Raw genomic sequence first — 24,318 nt, 5'->3', positions numbered from 1 at the left:
TTGCCTGATGGCAGCAGATGGGATTGGCTTCAGCCCCACAGCGACCCTGAATAGGATTAAGCAGATGATGATTGGGCACCTGTGGCTCAGTTGTCCACCAATCTCAGGGCATTTTTTTGAGTTGCTGCTTGTATAAAGCAAGAAGCACAGTGTGAGTGGATGGTTGATTAGAAAAACCCTGTAAGAAATAGCAGCCCACTCATTACAGAGAACTATGATTATGACATTAACAATTATTCAAAAATATGTATATTAATAACAATAACTAATAGTAAAAATATTATTAAAAAGGAAAACGTTGTTGATGAATATAAACAAAAAAACGGAATAGAATATAACAACGAAATAATAAATCTTACCAAGCGTACGAAAAGAGAAATATATATATCGCAAATATTGTGAATTTAAATAGAGTATCCACAGATAATTTTAAAAAATTAAGAAAAAAACAGATGCTTTACAAAGAATTGCACATATCCAAAGACCACCATAGAAGGTGTCTGTCCTAAAGGGAGGAGTTGCCACAGTCTTTCCTGTGGCGCTCAGTGGTGCATTTTGGTGGAATCTTGGTTGAGTCTTCTACTAAAAGTGCTCCTGTGTGTGACCAGTGTGTCATATGAAAAACCATTCAAGAGTCATCGTTCAAGAGGTCGTGCAACTTAGACAGCATCCTCCTCTCTGACACAGGGAATCCAGCTCCACTCCTAGCACAGCACTGGCCTTTCGGATCAGTTTATTGAGTCTGTCGGCATCCGCTACCCTCAGTCTGCTGCCCCAGCATGCAACAGCAAAGAGGATCGCACCAGCCACCACAGACTCCACATAAAAGATCCTGAGCATAGTCCGGCAGATGTTGAAGAACTGCCTCAGGCGCCTCAGAAAATAGAAACGACTCTGGCCCTTCCTGTAGAGCAGTGTTTCCCAATTCTGGTCCTCATGACCCACCGCCCTGCATGTTTTCGATGTTTCGCTTTTACACCACACCTGATTCAAATGAATGGCTCCTTATCAGGCCACTGCAGAGCTTGATGACGAGCTGATCATTTGAATCAGGTGTGGTAGAGGAGGGAAACATCGAAAATATGCAGTCAATGTGTGCACCCAGGTAATTTGTAGTCCTGTACAATGTCCAAATTATTCCCCTGCAAAAAGACTAAACACACACAACAAATGTATCTCTGCTCAAAATAATCAAAGGAATACATAAAACGCAGACACACGCATATATATATTGACAGAGAGCTCATGATTTCTCAAAACTGCTCACAAGTTAATTGCAAGTGTAGCCTTCATTCAAAGCAGCCATTTCCTGAAAAAAGAGGCAACTATCGCTTATTTTTGGAAGGTAACGTATTCATCAGTCATCCAGATGCTGACCAGATGTCGATATGGAACCTTGCACAAGCACTGAATGTGGGAATATAAAACAATACCACAAGGAAACAGAAATATCATCAATGATAGCATCCAAAAACATGCACGTTAGGTCGATTGGTGACTGAATTGCACCCAAGAGTTAGTGTGAGTGTGCATGGTTGTTTGTCTCTGTGTGGCTCTGTGATGGACTGGTGACCTGCCAGGGTGTACCCTGCCTCTCGCCCAATGAGAGATAGGGTCCAGTCCCCCGCAACCCTAAATGGGATTAAGCGGGTATAGAAAATGGATGGATTCACTTTGTTTCTGTTTTTCTCCTGTTCTCTGGATATATTTCTTTACTCTAAGCCACGGGAGATCAAAATCATTTGGTTGAATTTTGTTCGGTCAGACAATTTGATGATCATTTTAATCCCCTCTGTGTAATTATGTGTGTTGCAGGAGGTGTGGGCTTGTTGGTGCGAGTTGCTGTCCTACTTAGAGCAGGAGAACAACTTCCTGGACCAGCTGGAACAGAAACTGGATGAGATAGAAAACTTGAAAGGAGGAGCAGAGGATCTGCAGGAGGCGCTGGATGTGAGTATATTTAGAGGGAAGAGGAGACTGTGCATGCTGCAACTCTTTCTAAGAATTAAACAGTGGATTTTAGACCACACACAGTCAACAAGCTGTACATAACTTTGTCGTAAGAATGTCATGGATTTAACATGATTGCATGGGTGTACGAGGAAGATTGAGATTTTAGTCTCTGAGAAAAAGCTGGTCCAATATATCAAATACTGTTTAAACTGAGGGAAGATGAAAACACAGCACAGTACAATGAGCTGAAACAATGTCAAATTTCAAGTCAATCAACATTACTCTAGATATTGTGGCTCTGGCATGCTCAATTTTTTATTTTTTTTATTTTTTTTACTGTTATCAGCGCCATTGACTTAATTTCTTGGCATATATTTTATAGTTTCAGGAGGCTTTTGTAAAGCATAATAAGCTTAACCAGTGTGTCAAATTTCAAGTCAATCTGACTTACTGTGGAGGGTGTCAGGAACCGTGCTGCAAGTGGACCCGACAGCAGACTGCAGACAGGAGCCAGGCAGATATTAAACATAAAGCATTTGTTAATCTTTAAGTCCATTAAGTCTAAAGAGAAATCCAAAACGACAGGTAGTAAAGAACCGCCAGAATCTGATTGCAAGCCAGGAGGCAGTCGCAGCGGAAAAGAAAGATGCACAATGATCTGGCGAGGAAGGAATGAAACCCAGGAGAATATATACAGAGGAGTAATTAGCCAGTGAGCAAAGGGAAGCAGGTGTTACACATGAAGCAGAAAACTAACAGAAATTATTCAGGATTTCCAAAACAAAACAGGAAATAACCAAAAAACTAAGGATTGTAACAGGGTGTGGCCTTACATGCCTGAATTACAGCGCCGCCGTTTGTGCACAGATGTTCTGATATTTCCTGAGATGCTACTGCATACAGTTCCCATTTGTTTAGCCAAGTTTGATGTCACAGCAACTTGAGTCGCGGCATGAGAAAAATAATAATAAACCGATGCAATGGGTTCTCCCCCTTCAGGCTTAGAGTCATAATAGAATAGAGATATTGCTATCAGTTCAACAAACTAAGTGCACATTGAAGTCAGGATGCAAGTTGAATTGCATTTGGCAGTGCAGCACTTCAAAGAAGAAATCCCCTTCCCTGGCATCATTGTATAAATCTATCGCTGGGCAAAAGTCAATGTCCTGCACTTGTGCTAATTGCAGCAGAGCAGAAGAAGCCTACTGAAACCTATTGAAACCTATTGAAAATAGATGTTGTTTGCTTATACAAGACATGTAACATTTTGCTGCAAACGTTAAAGCACCTTAGTATTCTCAGAGAACAGTTTGTCTGGTCCCTCCTTGTCGGAAAACACTTTTGCATTTCCAGTCCAGTCTTTGTCTAGCTGAGTTCCCAGTTAATTGTAGTCCTCCGCCATTTACAACTTTTCCTGAGCTGGGTTGCGGTTAGGGTTATGCTAGGGTTGGGCGATTAAACGATAATGATAGCAATCGAGAAATAACTTTTCCTCGATAGAGGAAACCTGGTCGATATACTTTTCGATAGATTACATTCGTCCATCTTTTGACAAACAATATGAATAGCCAATGACAATGAGAGTTGTGCCGCCCTGAACCAATCACGTGGCTGCAATGGAGCCATGCCAGCAGATAGTTGTGGCATGTTTGTTCTGACAAATCCAGGGAATACCGCTAATCTTTTTCATCACCTGAAGCAGCGCCACCCTTTGGGCACGCAGAATGCAAACTTTTTTTGAATAGTTCACGGGTCAGATATAGGATTTTAATTCAAAATACTTGCTCTGTATTTATCTGAAACAGTGTCACATGTCATGTTCAAGAAAATACATATTTAGTTAAAAATGAACCTTCTGATATCTTCAAATCTCAATTAAGAGTAACAAGGAATATTTAAAATTCCCAAAATATGGATTTGTTTCATATCGTGATATATATTGATATTGACTGATATAAAAAAAAATATTGTGATATATGATAATGGTCTTGTTTGTGATAGATACATTTAAGAAGAGATCATTGTTGCCACAAAGGAAGTAAAACAGTTTCTTGTACTGTACGGTCCAGCACTGAAAAACCATACAAGCGGTTGGTCACATGAACATTTTTACAGATGAAAAGAGTCCAAGTTGTACTGGAAATCCAAGGTCTACAAGACAAAGATATAAAAAAAGAATAAAATCCTGTGTGGTGCTACTGTGCTACTGACAACCCACTGTGATGCACAACCTCTCAGTTACCTTCTCACATAAAAGTGCAGGCTGAATTATGTTAAATCCCTTTTGAGAAATCAAACATGATGCTCTTCACAGTCTTTCCTGTTTTGTCTGGAAGTACTTATTCTCCTTACTGATGCAGGTATATGATTCAACTCCAACCCCAAGGTTGGGTTAAGGTAGTGGGTTATAAACTTACTCTTTTCCAGGTTTATTCTTTTTTTGTGGCACTCCTCTCATTCCATTTATGACCACCTCTATAATAACAGAAGTTTTGGCAGGTTTGCTGTTCAGGAGCATTCATCTATGTGAATGCCAATACTGTACAACAGCAATTATCTTAGAAAAGCAATTGTTACTGTCCCATCCATTATGAATGTGTTATAAAGCCATTTCCAAAAAAGAAGAAAGTCTATCTTTTTACTTTATTTTAGACAATGAGCTCAGCTCAATGGGAGACTGCTCTCAGAGAAAGTACAAAAAGCTTAAGAGCTACAAAACACACTTACAGTTAGCATGTTAAATGTCAATTTCACGACAATGAAATTACAAAAAGAAAAAAAAAGAGAAAAGAGTGGCTTGTTTAAAGCACAGCTGCAAATGAAAAAATATTTCTGAATTTCTGGAACACTATGTTTTAGACAGTTGAAACCAGATAAACAAGATTTTTTTTTCCTGTTCGTGTTTATGTATGCAGAGCCTAAAGGTTCTTTTGCAACACCCAGATGACAACAGAAACCAGATTCGGGAGCTGGCCCAGACACTGATGGATGGAGGAGTTCTGGATGAACTAATTCAGCAAAAACTGGAAGCGTTCAACACCCGATGGGACGAATTGATGGCAAGGGTAAGAGAATCTAAATCTATACATTTCAGAATTCAAACGGAGTAGCTTTATCATGAATCTTGGTGCCTCAAAACCCGCAATGGTCCCCAAACTATGGCCCACAGGCCAGAAACGGCCCGCCACGTCATATTTTTTGGCCTACAAAATATGTCCGTATTGTATTCCATCCCTCCCACACCGGACTTCAACACCGTCAATCTTATTTCTCCCCGTTCATTCTCTATGGAACGTACATGTCATTCTTTTTTTGGCCTCTGGTAGGTTTTGGTGCAGTTGTGCAGCCTTTTTCAGAGCAGAGTACTGCACTAATCTCAAGGGAAATAATACTTTTATGTCTTCAGATGGCTTCTTTTTCTTAAGATTTTAAGATTAAAACATACATTGCAAAATGTTTGAATGCATTGTGTTATTAAATAAGCTGAGTAATAGTAAATTAGACTCATTATTTGCTAAATAAATTTTGCAATATGTAGGCCTATTGATTTATTAATTAACACTGTGAAAGAAATTGTGTAACTTTCAATTGTCAAAACAAAACAATTCTAAGCCTTGTTTTTATATGGCATTAAATGTTCATAATTGTTGTTCACTCTATGAAGTTTTTTATGCCAAATAGAATTGTGTGAGTTCACAAATGTTGTGAACCCAAAATAAGTAACCACGATACTATACCCGACAAAGTATCACGGTTCCGGGTATTATCGCGATACTGCAGCCTTTTTTTATTATTATTATTTTTATGAACTGCAATGTATTTGTACAAGTTATAAATGCTTATTAATTACGTATAATGTTGTTTGGTGAATTATATAATACTGGTGAAGTAAGAATTAGACTGAAATAAATATTTTTATGAATAACATTTGTTAAAAAGTTAGAATTGTAAAAAAATTTAACAAAACGGATCCACTGGCCTTTTCTCTGCGTGTTTGTGTGTCTACTAGTTGGAGGTATTTAACTTAAAGGACAGAACTTATGCAAAGGCATATCAAAGGCTACTTCATTGAACTGTGGCTCAATTCTATACATACAATATATACATACAATAATACATACAACCACATTATACAAAAAAAACCAATAGAATAATTCTATATTTTTAATTTAAAAAATGCATTAATTGAAAACTTTTACACTGACAAAATTACATCAACAACAAACCCATTTAAACCAGTAAGGCTGTATTGTCTATGCCCTGTTCACTCCCGTTATATGGATATACGCGGATCTCGAGTGATCTAAATGGTGTCCTTAGGAGGCTGACTTTCACCAAACTCTTCTCGGTGAGTAGATGAACATATTTTATGCCAGAAATAAGGTCTAGGTTTAAAAAAAAAAAACGAACTTCCCCTTTATGGACTGCCAAGGACCTATTTTGCAATTTCATCACAAATGTCCCACTTTATCCACTTAAAGCATAAGTGTCGATAGGCCCACGATGCAAAGAACACATATCTTGCATGTTGTCCTCAAAATATCCTTACATCATATGTTTTTGATTCCAATTTTTGAATAGCTTCAAAGAATAACAGATCGTGTTGCATTTATTTACCTATGGCACTTTCAACACAAGACAGTTAAAACAACACAGTCCCTGCTTTCATTTAAGCAATATTACCCTTGAGGGTGCGCTTTAACCTCATTTGAGCATGATGTTGATGCGGTCAGGACCGAGGCGCTTGCTCAAATGACATTAAATCACACACTCGAGGGTAATATTGCGATTATACAACTAATGCCAACACGTATCCATGTTGATGGACAGTTTGCTCTCAAATTTTTAATTTTTTTTGCGAGGGTGCCATGGAAACACATGGGGTTTGACTAATAAATGAAACACAATCAGTGGCGCCAGTAGAGTCCTATGTGTAACTGAATGTAGTTTACCACTGCAGCAAATAATCCGACCCTTAGTAACGACCTAGCAACAGAAAGCTTTTTCTAGTCCCAGATGAGTGAACTCGGACGTTAATGTTCAGCGGTCTTGGAATTTCAGCACTAATATTTTAGGTGATGAGTCAGGCCTAGTGGCATGCTGATTTGAGCACGTTCTGAATTTCTTCTTGACCAATCAGATTGCTTGCTTACAATCACTGCCTTAAATGCCTTAAACACCATCTTTAAATACACGTGTATGTGTGTGTTAGGAGCCCCTGCTTCTTATTAGGTATCATAAACTGAGACACATGGAATGTATGAACTTGCACATAGGAGTGTAAATCAATCACTAACATCAGAAGAACATTGTGTTTGGCTCAAGGGGCTCAAGGCTATACTTAGAGGCATTATCCTTCTGTCTGAGATTAGCATGCTCACTTGTAACCACATACACACACTCAGTTCTCATGCACACACACACTCACACAGATTCCCGTATGATGTAATTAGTCTGTTCAGAAGCTAATCTGGTAGACAGCCAGTCACCAGGGACAAGAGCGAAAGGAACGTTGCCGTTTACTTTAATCACTGACAACAGGGGTTGGGAAATCCTCGGCTATTGGTATTTTTATTGACAAAGGTGGCTTTGATGTGGTGGCTCGCACAGGGACAAGATGAGAGACAAAACCCGGAGTCCAGCCTATAAGCGGGTAGGATCACAGGGATAGTGTCAGTCAGTGGCAAGTTATTCGTATGGAGTTTATTCTTGTGTATAATCGTACGTTTGTGCTGAAGCGTAGTCGTCTACTGTGTTAGTGTGCGCTGTTCTGCGCTTTAGAGGTGCAATTTGTTTAAATATTTCGGTATATCATGCATGTTTGATTCATTTATTTGCACGAGTTGGAAAACTGAATGTAAGAATGAGTGAAAACATCTTCACTATGTCTTTCGAGAAAGCTGTTTGCTTTATTATGTGCGGCTTTGCCGTGTGTTCACAATGTGCGACGTGTCTCTCGTTTCCCGCAGGCGGCGCTGAAGCAGAAGGAACTGGAGAAGAGTTTACAGTGGGCCCAAGAGAATGACAAGACGCTCAGAAAAATCCAGGAGTCATTGGCCAACACGGACCGCCATCTCACCGCATACCTGGCCGATAACATAGATGCCCAGCAGATACCACAGGAGGCTCAGGTAGCCCGAGTATAAGATTTTCTCTCGCTGTTCACTTACACATCATCATTTGACACTTTTGAAGATTGGGTCCACAATCTGTTATATGCCTCGTGTTCTTCCTGAAACTGAATTTTTTTTGCCATGGTCCAATGGTAAACAGTCTCTTTTGTAGTCCAGATGACCATTCAAAGCACTTTTACAATGGAAGTCCCATTCATTCACACAGTCATACAGCACCCTTGTAATCTATCTTTCAGGTCACATTTTTTTTGGAATGTTCAAGGTTCAACATACACTATTTTTAAACTTTTATACAGCAGAAAATTAAATATCCCCTTTGATCTTATGAGAGTATCCTTTCTCCATATGTTTATCCCCCAGATTTTCTTCTCGTCAGCTCTTAGTTTTCAAAACCAGGATGGATGTGTGCACATCTGTAGCTGTAGATTTTTCCTCTACTGAATAAACCATGTTCTTTAGTTGATAAGATCAGAGATCAGAGTTCAAGTTGGTATGTTTTGGGGTTTTTTTTTTAAATAATTTTTTTCAGCACCAGTGGATCTTTTTTCGAAAGTGGCTGGACTGGCAATCTGGGCATGGCTGCACCAAAGAGTTGTAGCCTCTGTATTGTTGGACGCCTGCTCAATCAGTTAAGCTAACAGGTCCCCCAAGTTGGTCTGTTTCGTATGAGAAAGAGAGATACTGTAGCGAGAGAGATAGCGACATACTGTATGAATAATTTCCGTAGCTGCCCCTTTCATCAAGGCAGGGAAAAGTCAAATGAAAGAGGCGAAAATAGATGAAATGTTGGTGCATACTTGAAATTAAAGAGTTTCTGCAACCAAAGCCATTTGTACTATATTTGTACTATATAACGTGACGAGAATCGATAAGAGAATCGACAAGGAACCGAATCGATAAGCGATATCGATAATGGAACCGGAATTGCTAAATTCTTAATAATTCCCATCCCTAACATAAACTTCAGAGGCACAAGTGCCAAGAACCAGCTTAATCAGACAGAGCCTAGCACTGCTCAGATTTTACTGCCAGACTCTCAATCAGATTTGCACATAAATTAAAATTTAAATTGCAGTCACTAATTACAGTTTTTCAACTTGAGTAAAACTACACACACACACATATGTGTGGAACTGACCCTGCCCAGTTGTTTCTTTCTCTAAAATCTTCTTCTACATACCTCCCTGTGCCTTTTTTCTCTCACACACGTACATCCTTAAGACAGACCAGACTATATATCACGATACAATTGACTTGCTATGATGAAGGGATAGATGGCAATGTGACATAGGGCACCTGTGTGTGTGTGTGTGTGTATGAGTGTGTGTTCAAGGTAGATGTTTCTCTATCTCTTGCTTATCCACAAGATATACAAGAGCAGAGGGGAGAATGATAAGATCAGTGCTGTGGATGAGCAGCTTTGATTGCAAGGCCTTTAAAAGAGGTAAGGCAGGATATAGTTAGGTTAAAGCTGCCTTTTGTCTATCCTTGATACATCCTACCCCCTTGTGGTCAGAAGGGTAAAGAACGTCAGCGATCCATTGAAACTGAAATGGGTTTTACTTTTATTTACAGACACGCCATGTTCAGTTCACAACATTTCAAGAATTCCGTCGTCTCTTTGCTTTATCACTGAATTAAAGTTGTTATAAGAGCAATAATTTGAGTGTTACTGGTGCATTCAGGACTAATGTAAAAGTAAACGTGTGTCTTACAGAAAATCCAGACGGAGCTGAGCGGCCATGAAGCGACCCTAATGGAGATGAAGAAGAGGAACGAGGACAAAGAGCCCTCACAGAGTATAATCACACAAGTGGACTTAACTCAGGTATACACTCAGATACTCACTTTACTCATAAGTGAGGGTAAATCTAACTAACTTGAATAAACAAAGAAGAATAGTTTTGATGATAAAACATGACATAAATAGGATTTTATCGAATGTAAGAGGATACCTGCCACCAAGAGCTCTGGAGACTCTAATCCATGCTTTTATTAAAAAGCAGTGATTAACTGGATCACTGTAACTCACTTTATTTTGGCCTGGACCACACATCCCCTGTTCTTGCATCGCTGAACTGGCTCCCGGTTGCTTTTAGAATAAATTTTAAGTTAGTTTTTAAAGCTCTTAATGGCCCAGCCGAGCCAGAACACTGAGATCCTCCAATCAGCTGCTACTGGTCAACCCTGCAACAAAACTAAAAGCCAAAGGTGACCGAGCCTTTGTGGCGGCTGCCCCAAAGCTCTGGAATAAGTCATCCTGGCACATCAGATCTGCAGGATCATTTGAGGTTTTTAAATCATCCCTTAGAACACACTTTTTCTCCCTGGCTTTTAACCAAGTTTAATCATCATTTTAAATCTTTCTTGTAATATCTTGTTAATGTTATTGGTCTATATGTATTATATGTATATTATGCACTTAATAATATACATACAGCACGTTGGCTAACCCCGGTTGTTTTTAAATGTGCTTTATAAATAAAGTTTGAGTTGAGTTGAGTTTTGAGTGAAGCTAACTAATGTTGCAAAACACAAATGAGCAAAACACAACCTAAACTCATAAGGAGTTTATGTGAAGGGACAACTGCAAGCACTGGTTCAGTTTGTATGTACTGTATTTGTGCTGAGCTTTGTCGTAATGTGATTTCAGACTAGAGTAACGCTCTTTGCCTCTTTCTTCTTTAAGAAATGTGCGCACCCATTTATCTGACATGTGTTCCCATTTCCTAGAAAATGCTGACAGACGTGTGGACAAAGTTCCGTCTCTTCCAGAAGCCAGCCAACTTTGATTCTCAGCTGGCCGAGTGCGAGCGCGTGCTGGCTGGGGTCAAAAGTCACGTGGGGTTGCTGGACATCCGCAGCGTGGAGCAAGATGTGGTGCAGTCGCAACTAGAGCAGTGCATGGTGGGTAACTGCATTGCAGGCAAGATCGCTGAATTGATTGAGAGATTCTGCTTCAAGGAGCTGCTTTTTTTCTTTATGTCTAACAGAAGCTGTACAAGGTGTTGAGTGAAGTGAAAGGGGAGGTAGAGGGCGTGATTAAAACAGGGAGACAGGTTGTCCAAAGGCAGCAGACTGAGCAACCTAAAGATCTAGATGACAGAGTTACTGCCCTGAAGCTGCTTTATAACCAGCTTGGAGCGCAGGTTAGCAAACACAAACAAACACACATGATCGTGCAAGACTGAAGTCTTTTATATAAAGGTGTTTTATCATATTAATGTGAGATGTCTGCAGGTGACGGAAAGTAAAGTGGAGCTGGAGAAAAGTCTGAAATTGTCGAGGAAGTTGCGCAAGGAGCTGAATGGGCTGACGGAGTGGCTCGCTGCAACTGATGCTGAGCTGACCAAGCGCTCTGCTGTGGAAGGCATGCCCAGCGACCTGGAGGCTGAGGTTGCATGGGCACAGGTACAACACTGCTATTGTATTGAGACCGAAGCAGGTGGCCGTCTGGGGTTTAGGTGTTTAAATGTATGAGGGCAAATAGAGATTTTTACTGTGGACATCTCTTTGCATCTTCTTTAGATTTTGTAATGAGCTTTTTGCTTTGAAAACACAGACTTATAAGACGTTTTTCCACGATAGCTTTGATGCTGTACTGCTGGAACTATTTATATACCATTAAGCCTAAGTAATACAGACAATAAGATATCCAAATTCTGATGAGTTGAAGAGGAAGGGATTTTTTTCTGAGATGTGGCTCCAGAAACAACTCTAAAATCTCTTCACTCAACTTTCAGACTATATGGTCAGGCAGAGACTGCAGATAGAGAGGTAACAGTGAAGAAGGCAGGGATTACAGTGCGTGTTAACAACGAATGGCGTAAACGTGGACCTTTCATTGAGAAGGAGTGTCTCTTCTTTCTGGATATTGAACCGTTTACTTTGACTTTCTGTCCACGTTGTCAACTGAGGGAGTTCATCTGTGTTACGTGTCCAGCAAATAAATTATTTAGCAAATAAGTTGTGACCAAGCTTCAAAAACAAATAAACCCACTAATGATAATCTCTGAAGATTTCTACCACACGTCTTTCCGCCACACTTTAACTATCTGTATGTTTATTAGCTTACTTTTATTTTGTTTCATTTGGTTATGCATCTATAACAATAGCATTTCTTGAATATTTTTTTTTACTACAGCAATATAATTTCTAAGGATGCAACGATACCACATTACCACAAAGTACTTACCTTTTAGTACTTGCAGATACCCAGTACCGATATGAGGACTAATCAAGGCCATTACAGTTCTTACAATTAAACACATTTTCTTTTCTTTTGGCATATTCAAACCAACTGCACTTTGTGCATTTTAGTAATATAAAACATAACATAAGCTCCTGTCACACTGGTATTGGTTCTGTAGTATAGGAACACTTTAATGAATACTGAGTACGAGTACACGCACATAATATCACATGGTATCTTATTTTTTATTTCTCTATAACCAATACAGCACAATCTTTGCTCATTCACAAGCATAAAATTATGTACTTGCCAAATTTTTTCTATCTTACTGTCCTTGCTTCCCCACTGTGGAACAAATAAAGGACTGTCTTATCTTATCTCATCTTATATTATCCCTGTCTCGTCCCATTAGTCCATCCACGGGGAGATAGAGCGACGTCACCCACAGCTACAAGCAGTGGTGGAGCTTGGAGATTCCCTCAAGGCTGTGCTGCGGGGCCACGTGGGCCTGGTGGATGACAAGATCAGCCTGTTACGATGCAATTGGATCGCGGTCACATCCAGAGCAGAGGAATGGCTCAATCTGCTGCTGGTAAGAAAGACAATTTAAATCAGTATTAACATGTCTGGAGTTGTTTTTCTTAATAGTGCTAAAATCATTTCTAAAAGCTTAAAGAAAAGATAACACTTAAAACAAAGGTGTAACTGTTTAGAAGACCAGAGAAGTCACAATTCGCAATGACTTTCTTTCTCTTAGGACTACCAGCAACAGATGCAGAAGTTAGATGGCGAGATAGAGGAAGTGAATGGATGGATCCACGGAGCAGAGAAAAAGATGGATGACATTGACAGTCAGGGACCCAATGATGCTGTGCTGAAGGTTTTTTCTTTACAGACTATCTTCTTCTTTTGTATGCCATTCATTTCCATTTTGTTAAGACAAATAGGACAAAAAGAGATGTAGTTAACAAGTAGTTACCTTTTTTTAGAAAGGTATATACATATGACTAGGGATGGGAATTGTTAAGAATTTAGCAATTCCGGTTCCATTATCGATATAGCTTATCGATTTGGTTCCTTATTGGTTCTCTTATCGATTCTTATCCAGTTATATATAGTACAAATATAGTACAATATATAACTCTATATAAATAACTCTGCCTCACTCTTGCAGTCATCGTCAACTAAATGTTAATATCAGATGGAAATTATTCATACAGTATGTCACTGGCATTATTACAACAGGGCTCTGAAGTTTTGAATGCAGGCAAGAGTGACATCTCCTTCCCCCGACGCCATGTTGAGCTCACTTAGGATCATTAGGCAATCAGATTAACTACTAGGAGCCAGTTCTCGATTCCCATCCCTATATATGACCCCCTTCTCTTTTTTTCCGGCAGGTGTTGCGTGCAGAGCTGGAGCTGACCAAAGACAAAATGGAGGAGGTTAGAGCTTTGGCTCAGGAGCTCATGTCAACCAGGGGAGAGAACTGTCAAGCCCAGGTGGGACCGAAAGTGGAGCAGCTCAACCAGAGATTTGACAGCATCGCCGAACGCATCGCCTCTGGACTGGTAGTCAATATTTGTAATAGTACTGTTATTTATAAATACTTGTTTGGTAGTCTTAATGTAAAGTCTGAAGTTGGCAGAGTGGTCACTTTCCAAAAGGAAGGTCAGCTGTTCGATCCCCAGTGCATCCATATGTCAAAGTGTCTTTGGGAAAGACACTGACACTGCATACTATATGTAGACTGCATATATTTGATAGGAAGTGCTGTATGAGTGCCTGCAATAATGGGTGAGTGGGAAACGCTTTGCAAAACCTACAGAAGATGGTACATAAATGACCATTTATATTTGCCTTGAAAACTGTTTCAAATGGGCTTTTTATGTCAGCTTTGAAAAGACTAGTCACTCATATCAGACTCATTTAATTTGCTTTAATTCTACTAATAGGACTAGGAAATTGTATGCCAATTATGTTTTAAACTTACTGTGTTTCTGACAGACGGCAGCATCAGCCAGCGAGCTGGAGCAATACCACAGTCAAGCGCAGGTCTGGTTGGAGCTCTTGGAGGAAGAAGCGAAACAGGGAGAAAATCTGAAGGAAGAGGACTTCCAGGAAAACAAGGTTTCTCCCTTTCGCACAAAGGAGCACTCAAGCTGTTTCGATTTATTTTGTGTACGCTTCCCAACAATTATATGTGTGTGTGTGTGCGTGTAGAATTGTGAGGAAGATGCAGTGAAGGATTTACTGTTGAAAGGAGAGAATCTACAAAAGAGAGTACCAGATCCAGATAAGCGAGAGCAGATCCGACTTAAACACAACCAGCTCAACAGCAAGTACAACACTGTTAAGGTAAGGCATTAACAGAATGAAACAAACAGAGCTGTGGCATAAGATGTTAAGACACGTATTGTAGGAGGAAAGAAATAACCTTCGATTTTTGGTCTTTTTTCCTCTAAGGTTTTGCATAAAGATACCTTGTATTTGTGCTTTAATTCAGTCAAAGCAAATGCACTTTAATCGATTTGATGTTTAACAACAGGAACGTGAAAGTTAGCAGGACAATCACTGATGGAAAAAAGAAAAAGCTGTGACATGTCCTAGACTCTCCTGTGTGTAGAACTCTGTGTGTGTGTGTGTGTAGGATCTTCGTATGCAGAGGAACAGAAAGGCATTGGCCATCGCGCCACAGTGGTACCAGTACAAAAGGAGGTCACATGATCTGTTGTCCTGGTTGGATGATATTCAGCGCAGCGTGGACCAACTGCCTGATCCCCCCGAAGGAGAGAGAGTGAAGGTGAAAGCACACACAGAAACACACACACTTCACAGAGACATACCTCATGTGATAGACAACATTTTTCTATCATTCTCTCATTTTCTCCATCATGTTTCACACCGTGACCAAGTTTCTTTTTTACTTTATTAAAACCTACCTCTTAAACTCATGACTTCTGTTACATTTTTTTTCAGTCGTTTGTATTTCATGCTCTGCTTTTCATGCACATATTAATGGTGTTGAGAAATGTTTTGTTCCTTTGCATTGCTCCTTTCTCCCCCATCTGCAGCTTATAGATAAATGGCAGATAAAGATAAACGATAAAGATAAATTATGTTTATTTCCAAATAGCTGTTCCTCAAAAGCATAACTATACATTTATATCATTAACGACAGGATTTTGACTGAATTAGATGCTTTCATCTGTTTTTTTTTCTTCCAAAGAAAGACTTCAAAGTTTTCCCTTGAGACAGCAATATGATTATTTATTTAAATAAGATTTTACACAAATTATCTATGTCCGTAAGGGGACACTAAAGGGAAAAAAGTATAATGGTTTCTTCTGCGCACAAGAAAGTATCTGGTGCTCACGAGGAAGTATGTCATGCTCATGAGAAACACAGTGGGTCTACATGAGGAGATTAATTTGATTATAGCTGTAGTTGGACTAAGCTCCTTATTTGGGCAAGGGCAATTATCCAAGTATACATGGCGATGAATAAATCGAATCATTGGCACAAAGCATGTCATACCCCGGTACGATAGGTAGCGCTGTCCCCATTTCAACTAGCAGTAATAGAGCCACTTCCTGTTGACCTCACCAACAACAACAACAAGCTTCGAGAAAGATGGCGAATGAAGAGCAAGATGAAGCCTCTATATTTCGTTTGTGACGAGCACGGTTATGGCACAAACGCGATGCACAACGGCGTTGTTTGTCTCTTTCCGGCAGCGGCGACAACAACAGTAATATCGTCTCCTTCGACTTCCGGGTCACGATCCCAGGAAAAAGTCCCGAGCATGTGCAGAATGCAAAGTCCAATTCCCAGTCCAATTAACTGTATACATGCACGTTTAGTGTGACTATAAACTGAGTTATTTCAGGGTCTTAATCCGACTGCGAGGAACCTGATCCGGTCCAATTTTTTGTCAGACTAAGGTGTATACATGAACTTAATAACTCAGCCTTATTCTAATTTAGCCAGTAATTCGATTCTTTACAGTGCCATTTAGCCCCACTGACTGATTCCCTTGGATTGCCCTTTCCGCACAGAAGACCTTTCCATTCATGTCAGTCAGCTACGTAGAAATGACAATACGTGACTTAATTGAGCTGTATTTTAACCTTGGACTCACTAAAAAAGATATTGCAGCTTTGCTTGCCCGGCGTCACCATCATATTATCTCCAAAAGACACTTACTACTTTCATTCAGGAACAGCTGCAAACATCTGACCAACTCCATGGGAATCAGTTTCTCATGAGCACGACATACTTTCTTGTGCGCACCAGAAACCAATATGAATTTTTTTCCCTTTAGTGTACCCTTACGGGCTTCGTATATGGCCAATCCTGCAGTTGATTTTTCTTAATTGCAGTTTTCCAAGAAATGCAAGCAGAGACGCTATTATTGTGTAATCTAGTACTGCTAAATACTGCCTGTCAATTTCTGAACTGACTCGCAAGTTGGTGGTTAATTAAGATATTTTATTTTGAAAAAATAAAACTCGCTGAAAAATTCCATGAAATGAACTTTTTAAAAGAAACCTTTTTAACTCTTCCATGATCTCATAAGAATTTTCATTAATATACATTCATATAGATATATATATATATAGAGAGAGAATATGACATTTAGTCAATAAACTGTTGTTGAGGTATTCAGTATTTCACAGGCTTACTTCATATTCATACATGTCAGTTAAAAGAGTTTCCCCTTTCATGGATGAATTGATACATGAATTGGACTTTTAATGGTACATAGCTTAGAACTGTAGAAATAAATTAGGAAGAATCTAATTTAGGAAATATTTAAGCAAAGGTTCAGGCCTCATCTGTTTTTCTGCCACCCCCTCTGACTTTGTATGTGTTTTTCACTTTCAGATGATCACTATGACATTTCGCTAAGCAGCGGTGTCACCCACTTACCTCAGACTCGCCTGTCATTGCCACAACTGAGATTTCACAATGTCCGTATATCTACCTGGATCATCTAGCTTATTCTTGGCCTTTCCAGTCCCCTGCTTCTTTTGAGACTCTCATTTCAACTTCTCAGTTCACACACAGCACTTACCTCTCTGTATAAATCAGTGACTGTACTCCTCCTTTGTGTAAATAAAGTCTTAAGGCATTATGTGCCTCATAAGTACAGCGCCGTATTCCTATTTTAAGTGGATTGTCAGGGAGCGTCATACAGTCTGGATATACAACATACATTTTTTGTGTATGTTTATGTTTTACACAGAAAAAAATTATATCCTGTTCCTTGGATTAATGTGTTGAATTTTTGTTCGAGTGTGTGACAGTCAGGAGATGATTTTTTTTTGCTTTGAATTATGTCATCGTTGTCCCTGTGTAAGCAGGTGTTTGTGTGCGGATGTGTGTTTTCAAGCACATTCACAAATCTGAATGTCATTAACCCACTCGGGTCCCAGCCAATTGCAGGTGACCTTCCCGGTTGATTTTGTCCAATAGGAAATTGGCTCAGAGTTCGACAAGAAGAAGGAGGAGCTTAAGGAGGTGCAGGGCTTAGCCAATCAGCTCTCGAAGGCTGGAGCCACCAATCTAGTGGAACCCCGCCAATTCCAGCTCAACAAGCGCTGGGTTGAGGTGGAGGGCAAGTTCATACCCTTCAAAAGACAATGTGTGAGTTCCAGTAGGCATCACTTCTATATCTACAGTACTAACAGAAAGTACTTTTTAGACAGGTTCATAATACTAACTTTTACTACTAACTAACTATAAAATTTTCAAAGGCAGTGTGTTCATACCTAACAATTTTTTCACTAATGGCATGAAATGATCCTGAAAAGCTGTAGGACCTTGCTACTCACGAATTCTGTTTCAAATATGTAGCTGTAGTATCGTCATAATATCTTATATACAATTAACAATAGTATCTCAAATACACAAAAACTAATAATCTGACTTCAAATAATGACAATAATAGTAGTGGATAATAATTATCGGCCAACTAGAGTCTATAACCCCATTTTAGTTCGAAAGGACTTTTTGAAAAAAGTGTGAAAACAGAGAACATAATCAAATAACTGTTGTGCTGTTCTATAAATGTGTTGCCAGAAATGGCTCTGATTACCTGTCATGTGATTCAGACATATAACTGAATAAAGGTTTTTTTTTCTTTCTAAGTCTCTGCATCAATGAAAAAAAGTAGATTTCATAAAACTTAGCGAATTACACTGGAATCACACAACCTCAGGAAGGCTTTTTTTGCATTACGCCACACGTAAAAAGGCTTGTGATTTTCCTCATTTTCTCACTGTCTTTAAAATCCACGGAAAGATAGAAAGATTTTACAACTTTTTGATTTCTCACCCACAGGGAAGTCCTCGGCTCCAATCCTTTTTTTTTTCAATTGAAATATTTAGAAAACGTCTTACATATATGTTATCTCAATTAAAAATCATAGCACTTTCGTACAACTGACCTCTATTTTTTACTTTATCAAAAGTAAATAAAACAGTGATGGTGATGAATGTAAGAATAAGTTGAAAATAAACTACAGCTTCTTGTGTAGGGCTGGGCGATAAAACGATAACGATAGCTGACTTTTCCGAAACATGGTCAATATACTTTTCGATAGATTACATTCGTCCATCTTTTGACAGACAACACGTATAGCCAATGACGACGAGAGTTGAGCCGCGCTGAACCAATCACGTGGCTGGAATAGGACCGTGCCAGCAGCTAGTCATGGCATGTTTGTTTGTTTGTGCTGCTGCAGCCGAAAATGAAAAATAATCAAATAATAATGAAAAATAACGAAAATGACTGATCCCTCGGAAGAAACGACGGAAGACACAGTCCAAGGCGTAAGGGATGACCCTGTTGATGACATTGTTGATAAGAAGGGCCCGAAAAGTTCGGTGGTGTGGAGGTATTTTATTTTTTTTGAGTCCGACACAAAACAGAGCAGTGTGCACTGCGATCTATGTCGAGCACATGTTCCAACAAAGACAGGGAATACCGCTAATCTTTTTCATCTCCTGAAGCAGCGCCAGCCGTTTGAGCACAGAGAATGCAGACTTTTACAAACACAGCCCGGAACAAGTGCTAATCTTCCCCCAATAACAATGCCTGAAGACCATAGAGTCTGCTTTATCCAGCGCCATGCCGTATGACAATAAATCTAAGAGACACCGTGATGTTACAAATTCAGTAGCTTATTGTATTGCAGAAGATATGCTACCAATAAGCTCAGTGGAAAATAAAGGGTTCAAGTGGATGCTAAAAGTTATGGACCCGATATATATCGATATCGACTCATATAAAAAAAATATATCGTGATATGACTTTTTCCCATATCGCCCAGCCCTAGGTTTGTGCATGTAGCGAAGGTACATTTCAGTGTTTACAGCAATGTGGCTCACTGATTTGTTTATAATATATTTTTTTAACAACAGACAATAGAGCTGTATAGAACAGGAGAATAAGATGCCCTATATCAATACCTCATCCATAGCTTTGGTAATTGAGATATTTTCAAAAATGATAGTCTCACCTAAAATCTACAATTTGATCATATTGTACACCCTGAGTTAAAAAAAGCTTTACTTTAAAATGGCTAAAAAGTTTCTTCCACCTAAAAACTAAATCAAGACAGCTTTTTTGTTGTCGTTTTTCTTTGCCACATTCTTATTTATATGTCTTGTGTGTACATTTAAAGCACATTAACATGTCCAAATCTCAATGGATGCTCTGTCTGGCTTTGTGTCATGCATGCCCCACTCCCTCCACTAATCAATCACGTTCCTGGCAGTTCCCTGATCGTCCAGTCACTGAAGATGTATGTATTTTGTCACATCCATCCACCACATGCACTTTAACACTACATGGTATAAACTGTTTTACAGTACTTGGATCAATACACATCTGCATTGGGAGATTTACTAATGCGCTTCTTGAGGCACACAAAGCACAAAATCAGTGAAAATTAGTGCTGTGTCCTCAGAAGTGCTATGTCCTCAGAAGTGCTCTGCTTCATCTCGGTACAACCAAGGCCACTAAATTCAGGTGCGTTACTCCAAAAAATTGTAAAAGGAGATGGGTGCACTTCAGTTCATATTTTCCAAGATGGTGTAGCTACTAGAGTTCAATATAGCTATAACGGTCACCTCATTGCCTCTCTTGGAAGCAAGTGTCAGTGTTTTTCTGCGTAATAGTGCACACATTATATTTGGATTTGCAGTAATTCATGCACTAACATTCTGCAGTTACTTTGTAGGATGTTACAAGGGAAGTTTTAAATTGCAATTAGTTGCACTTTTGAGAATTTCCTTCGAAGGTCGGCATCAATTTCTGATAGTAGACAACTGTTGTTTATTAGTTAAACAATAGTGGCTTAAGCTGGGAAGCTTTGGCTCAAATGTAGTCAAAGTGTAGTAGACTGATAAGTCACCCAAATGAGGTTAAAAAAGTATTACTGTAAGAAAATGCAATTTGATCAGCGTAGAGCTTCCCTGTTGAAAAACACTACATCACTAAAACAGAGCCCAGTGCCTGAGTTTCTTTCAATTGTTTTTCAATTGTTGCTGTCTATGATCTACAGTGGTTTTCACTAAAAGTAGTGAGGCATCGATGTGTATTCAGTCCAAGTTTTCAAAAGAAGGAGTAAAGTTGACCAGATGATGAGAGTGGAGCATCCCAACCCTCGTTTAGTTTAACATGCTGGGAGATTATCTCTCAGCTGACAGGAACCACAGTAGAGTCACTCTTAAACTAATTGTGACTTCAAAAGTTTTGCAAAATTTTCTTGAGAGTTAAGAGTAAAATCTAATTTTCCCCCAAAATAACAGGTTGTGTTTCTGTTGTCATTGTTAACTGCATTTAGTAATAGAATGTCACACCTGAGACTCAGCCTGTTACTTTCAACCTTTCCCTCTCATCATCAACATCCGCTCTGCTCTTGTTCAACGCCTAGAAAACACACAGAGAAACCACAAACATGCACACGATGTTCAAAAGGCTGTAAATAAAAAAAAAAGAAATATGTTGCCACGTTTGTCCATGTATAGTGTTTACTGGTGTTATTTTAGTCTTTTGAACCTATGAATGTGATTCAATAAAGAATTGATAATGTGTGTATCTGTCACACTAGGCTACACTTTTCTGAATCATCACTAAGCAACCTTGGCTCTTATCAATTCTAAACTATTTCTACAGTCATGTTGAAGTTCGCTGGAGTAGACATTTTCACATGTTGATATAAAGATTAAGAAGGTTTTTTTTCCATTTGCTTTCCAGCTATGATGAGATTGCTTTCAATGACTGCTTACTACGGAACCCCCTAGGGTACACAGGGGGAAAAAAATGATGGGTGAAGAAAAACAAAAAAGGCGGACTTTTCCATAGAAACTTTTGCGAGATCTCGCAAAAGTGCGTTCCTTTTTTCTTTTCTTTTTTTTTTTTTAACCCATTGGGTTTTTTTCCGTATCCCCTAGGGGGCGCCGTAGGTACCTACCTTTCAATGACGACCCTAATTTTTAGAGATTGTCATAAAAATCTGCAGTGCTTGCCTTGTGTGAAAATGCATTGTAAGGGGCGGTCAAAGCAACTGTCAGGGTTCAGCTCTCACAGTTAGACGAACTGTCCATCTATTTTGTTGCAAAGCTGAAGTTAAAGAGCATAATAAATAAACTTATTTGAATACCAAAGATATCTTACGTTTGGAGGGCACCAGAAGTGGAGAAAGTGTTTGTTTAGTTTTGATTAAACTTAATTTCTCCTGGCAGATTAGCTCTTCAAAATTAAAATCTCTCTTTTTTGTGGGAGTTTTGGCTAAGACATCGAGCAGCTTGATCAGAAGTTGATATTCAAAAGTAAATATAAACACACACAAATCACTTTCATAGATATGAAATCAGTAAAAATATGAAAAAATGGTAAAAGATAAACTTCAAAATCATCAACAATCATAAGAATTTAAACTCAAAGATGTATGAGATCAAAATCAGATCTAACGAAGGCAATGGCATGTAATAATAACATATTGTAGCTAAATGTACTTGCCTGATGATTTGAAATGTATTTTGAATTGTAACAAATCGGCTGCCTATGATCCAATAGATTTTGCTGCTGATGTCATGTATATTCAACATAAAGTTTCCCACTTCTTAACAGGCATTAGCAACATTTAAAAGTACTGATGAAGAGAAAATATCCATCTGCAGCATAGTGTGTGCAATAGAAATAGTTTTCCGATTATCACATTGGATGTTTAACATGAGATTTCGATAAATGTTATTTTCACTTGAACCTGTACAAAGATTGCAGGCCTGAAACAAAGTCTTTGCTTCAGACTTTTATATTTTGATCTTTTGTAAATATTTGCATAAACCTTAATAATATCTGAAAATAACAGAAATGCACAGTATTTTTTCCAATAGAAACCCAGTGTGTCGAAGCTCCTTATCTTTAGCAAACGCAGTGCTAATAGTAGCCAGAGAAACTGGGGTGTTCAAGCTCTTGTTCAGTGCTTTCTTTCACTTGAATAGATAAATACACATTTGACAATAACATTGTACAAAAAAAGGGAAATTACCTTTTTTTCTACATCAATGTCAGTATTATGTATAGTGTCTCTGTGGCTCTTAATTATGCCGAAGAAAAATGACTGATGAAGTCACAATGAGGTTATCAGAGTTATCTTGACATGTGCTTTGAGACTACATGGGATATTTCTTTAAATAGATTGTTTATGAAAATTAATTAAAAAAAACTTCTTTATTAGATATAAATCATGTTGTATGGAAATATCCACATTAATGTTACATCTATTTGTGATTTGTGTTACATCTATTTGTGAAATTGTGCAGATACTGTTAGTTTTTTACTTCAGTTGTGGTAATTTATTGATTAAACAGAGCAGTCACACGATGTTAAGAGACTGGTATTGAGTCTGCTCAGTCGACTCAATACCATTCCTTTTACAGACCTGAGTCCAGTAGAAATCATTACTTTCTGTTAGGATGCCAATATGGTAATATGAGTATTTTATTTGGGGTCACCAGGGGTAATTTTATCTGGGCAGTTATCCAGTGACAGAAGCAACGATAATCGGGTGAACTGAACACGAGCAACAAATGATAATCCCAGTATCTCTGCACTGTGGTGAGAAACTACTGTATCTCATGGTCATGGGAAATGTCGGAAATGTTCAATTCTTTTGTTGCTCTCCATTTCAATAGCACAAAATATGGGATTTTATCAACAAAAAAATTGCAAGCGATTTGGAAAAATCTTGGAACGTGATCATGAAATACAATAGGACATTTTTGAAGAGACACTTACAGTATGACATCTTTGACATGGTTAAAGCAATCTAGGACCTCATTGATCAAACTTAAGAACACAGCATCCAAAAATGATCTTCTATAAGTGATTGGAATGTTTGAATATTATGATATACTTCCAAAAGAAATAAATTTTTTAAACATCTTTAAAATTTTCTCTCATGGGTTTTAACATAAACCTACTGAGGTCCAAGATTGGTGTGATTTGCTGTTCTACGTTGGTTGTTTAGACTATACCAAGCAACATGTAACACGTTTCTATATTTGTGAGACTTAACATTTCTGTCTTTTTCTGATCTTCCTCTGTGCTGCGTGTATTGTGAATGCGGACCTTCTTTTGTGTGTGCGTGCGTGCCAAACCAGGAGTACCTAAAAGAGCTGCAGGAATTGCTTCGGTCGGTGTCAGAGACGGACTTCAAGCTGAACTCTCCCGAATATTGGCCTGCTGCATATTATAACTTGCCTCAGCAAGAACACTGCCTGAAGGTCAGCCCTGCTTTAGACAGTTTTCTTCTGAAAGACAGTTTTCTTGTTTGTACATGAACCTTTTGGTGTTTATTTGCTCGCACCACACATTTATCCATATTTGGCCGCTCATCTGAGTCAGGGTCACGGGGGGCAAAAGTCTAAGTAGAGATCCATACCTCCCGCTCCCCTCCTTGTCAACTGTTTCTTTTGATGTGGAGGAGCAACGACTGTAGTCTGAGCCTCTCCTGGATTACCG

The 24,318-nt window shown here is 38.9% G+C and overlaps 1 protein-coding gene across 2 annotated transcripts in view; it reads left to right on the top strand.

Moving 5' to 3' along the window:
• Positions 1-24,318, top strand: part of dmd (dystrophin) — a 226,826-nt gene that overhangs the window by 109,661 nt on the left and 92,847 nt on the right. Inside the window, exons 32-46 of one of the 2 annotated variants that reach the window (XM_072368727.1) lie at positions 1,816-1,950; positions 4,869-5,018; positions 7,923-8,084; positions 9,805-9,915; positions 10,821-10,994; positions 11,081-11,236; positions 11,328-11,498; positions 12,692-12,871; positions 13,037-13,159; positions 13,680-13,850; positions 14,287-14,409; positions 14,503-14,637; positions 14,930-15,082; positions 17,758-17,928; positions 23,958-24,080. In XM_072368727.1, coding sequence (XP_072224828.1) covers positions 1,816-1,950; positions 4,869-5,018; positions 7,923-8,084; positions 9,805-9,915; positions 10,821-10,994; positions 11,081-11,236; positions 11,328-11,498; positions 12,692-12,871; positions 13,037-13,159; positions 13,680-13,850; positions 14,287-14,409; positions 14,503-14,637; positions 14,930-15,082; positions 17,758-17,928; positions 23,958-24,080 — 2,238 coding nt within the window. Of the gene's footprint in view, positions 1-1,815; positions 1,951-4,868; positions 5,019-7,922; positions 8,085-9,804; positions 9,916-10,820; positions 10,995-11,080; positions 11,237-11,327; positions 11,499-12,691; positions 12,872-13,036; positions 13,160-13,679; positions 13,851-14,286; positions 14,410-14,502; positions 14,638-14,929; positions 15,083-17,757; positions 17,929-19,740; positions 20,090-23,957; positions 24,081-24,318 lie in introns of those variants that run through there. The other variant, XM_072369462.1, reaches the window with a different exon arrangement.

The sequence above is a fragment of the Leuresthes tenuis genome, unplaced genomic scaffold (assembly GCF_036924035.1).
Source record: "Leuresthes tenuis unplaced genomic scaffold, fLeuTen1.0.hap1 SCAF_1, whole genome shotgun sequence".
Lineage (NCBI taxonomy): Eukaryota > Metazoa > Chordata > Actinopteri > Atheriniformes > Atherinopsidae > Leuresthes > Leuresthes tenuis.
This window is presented reverse-complemented; position numbering and strand designations above follow the sequence as displayed.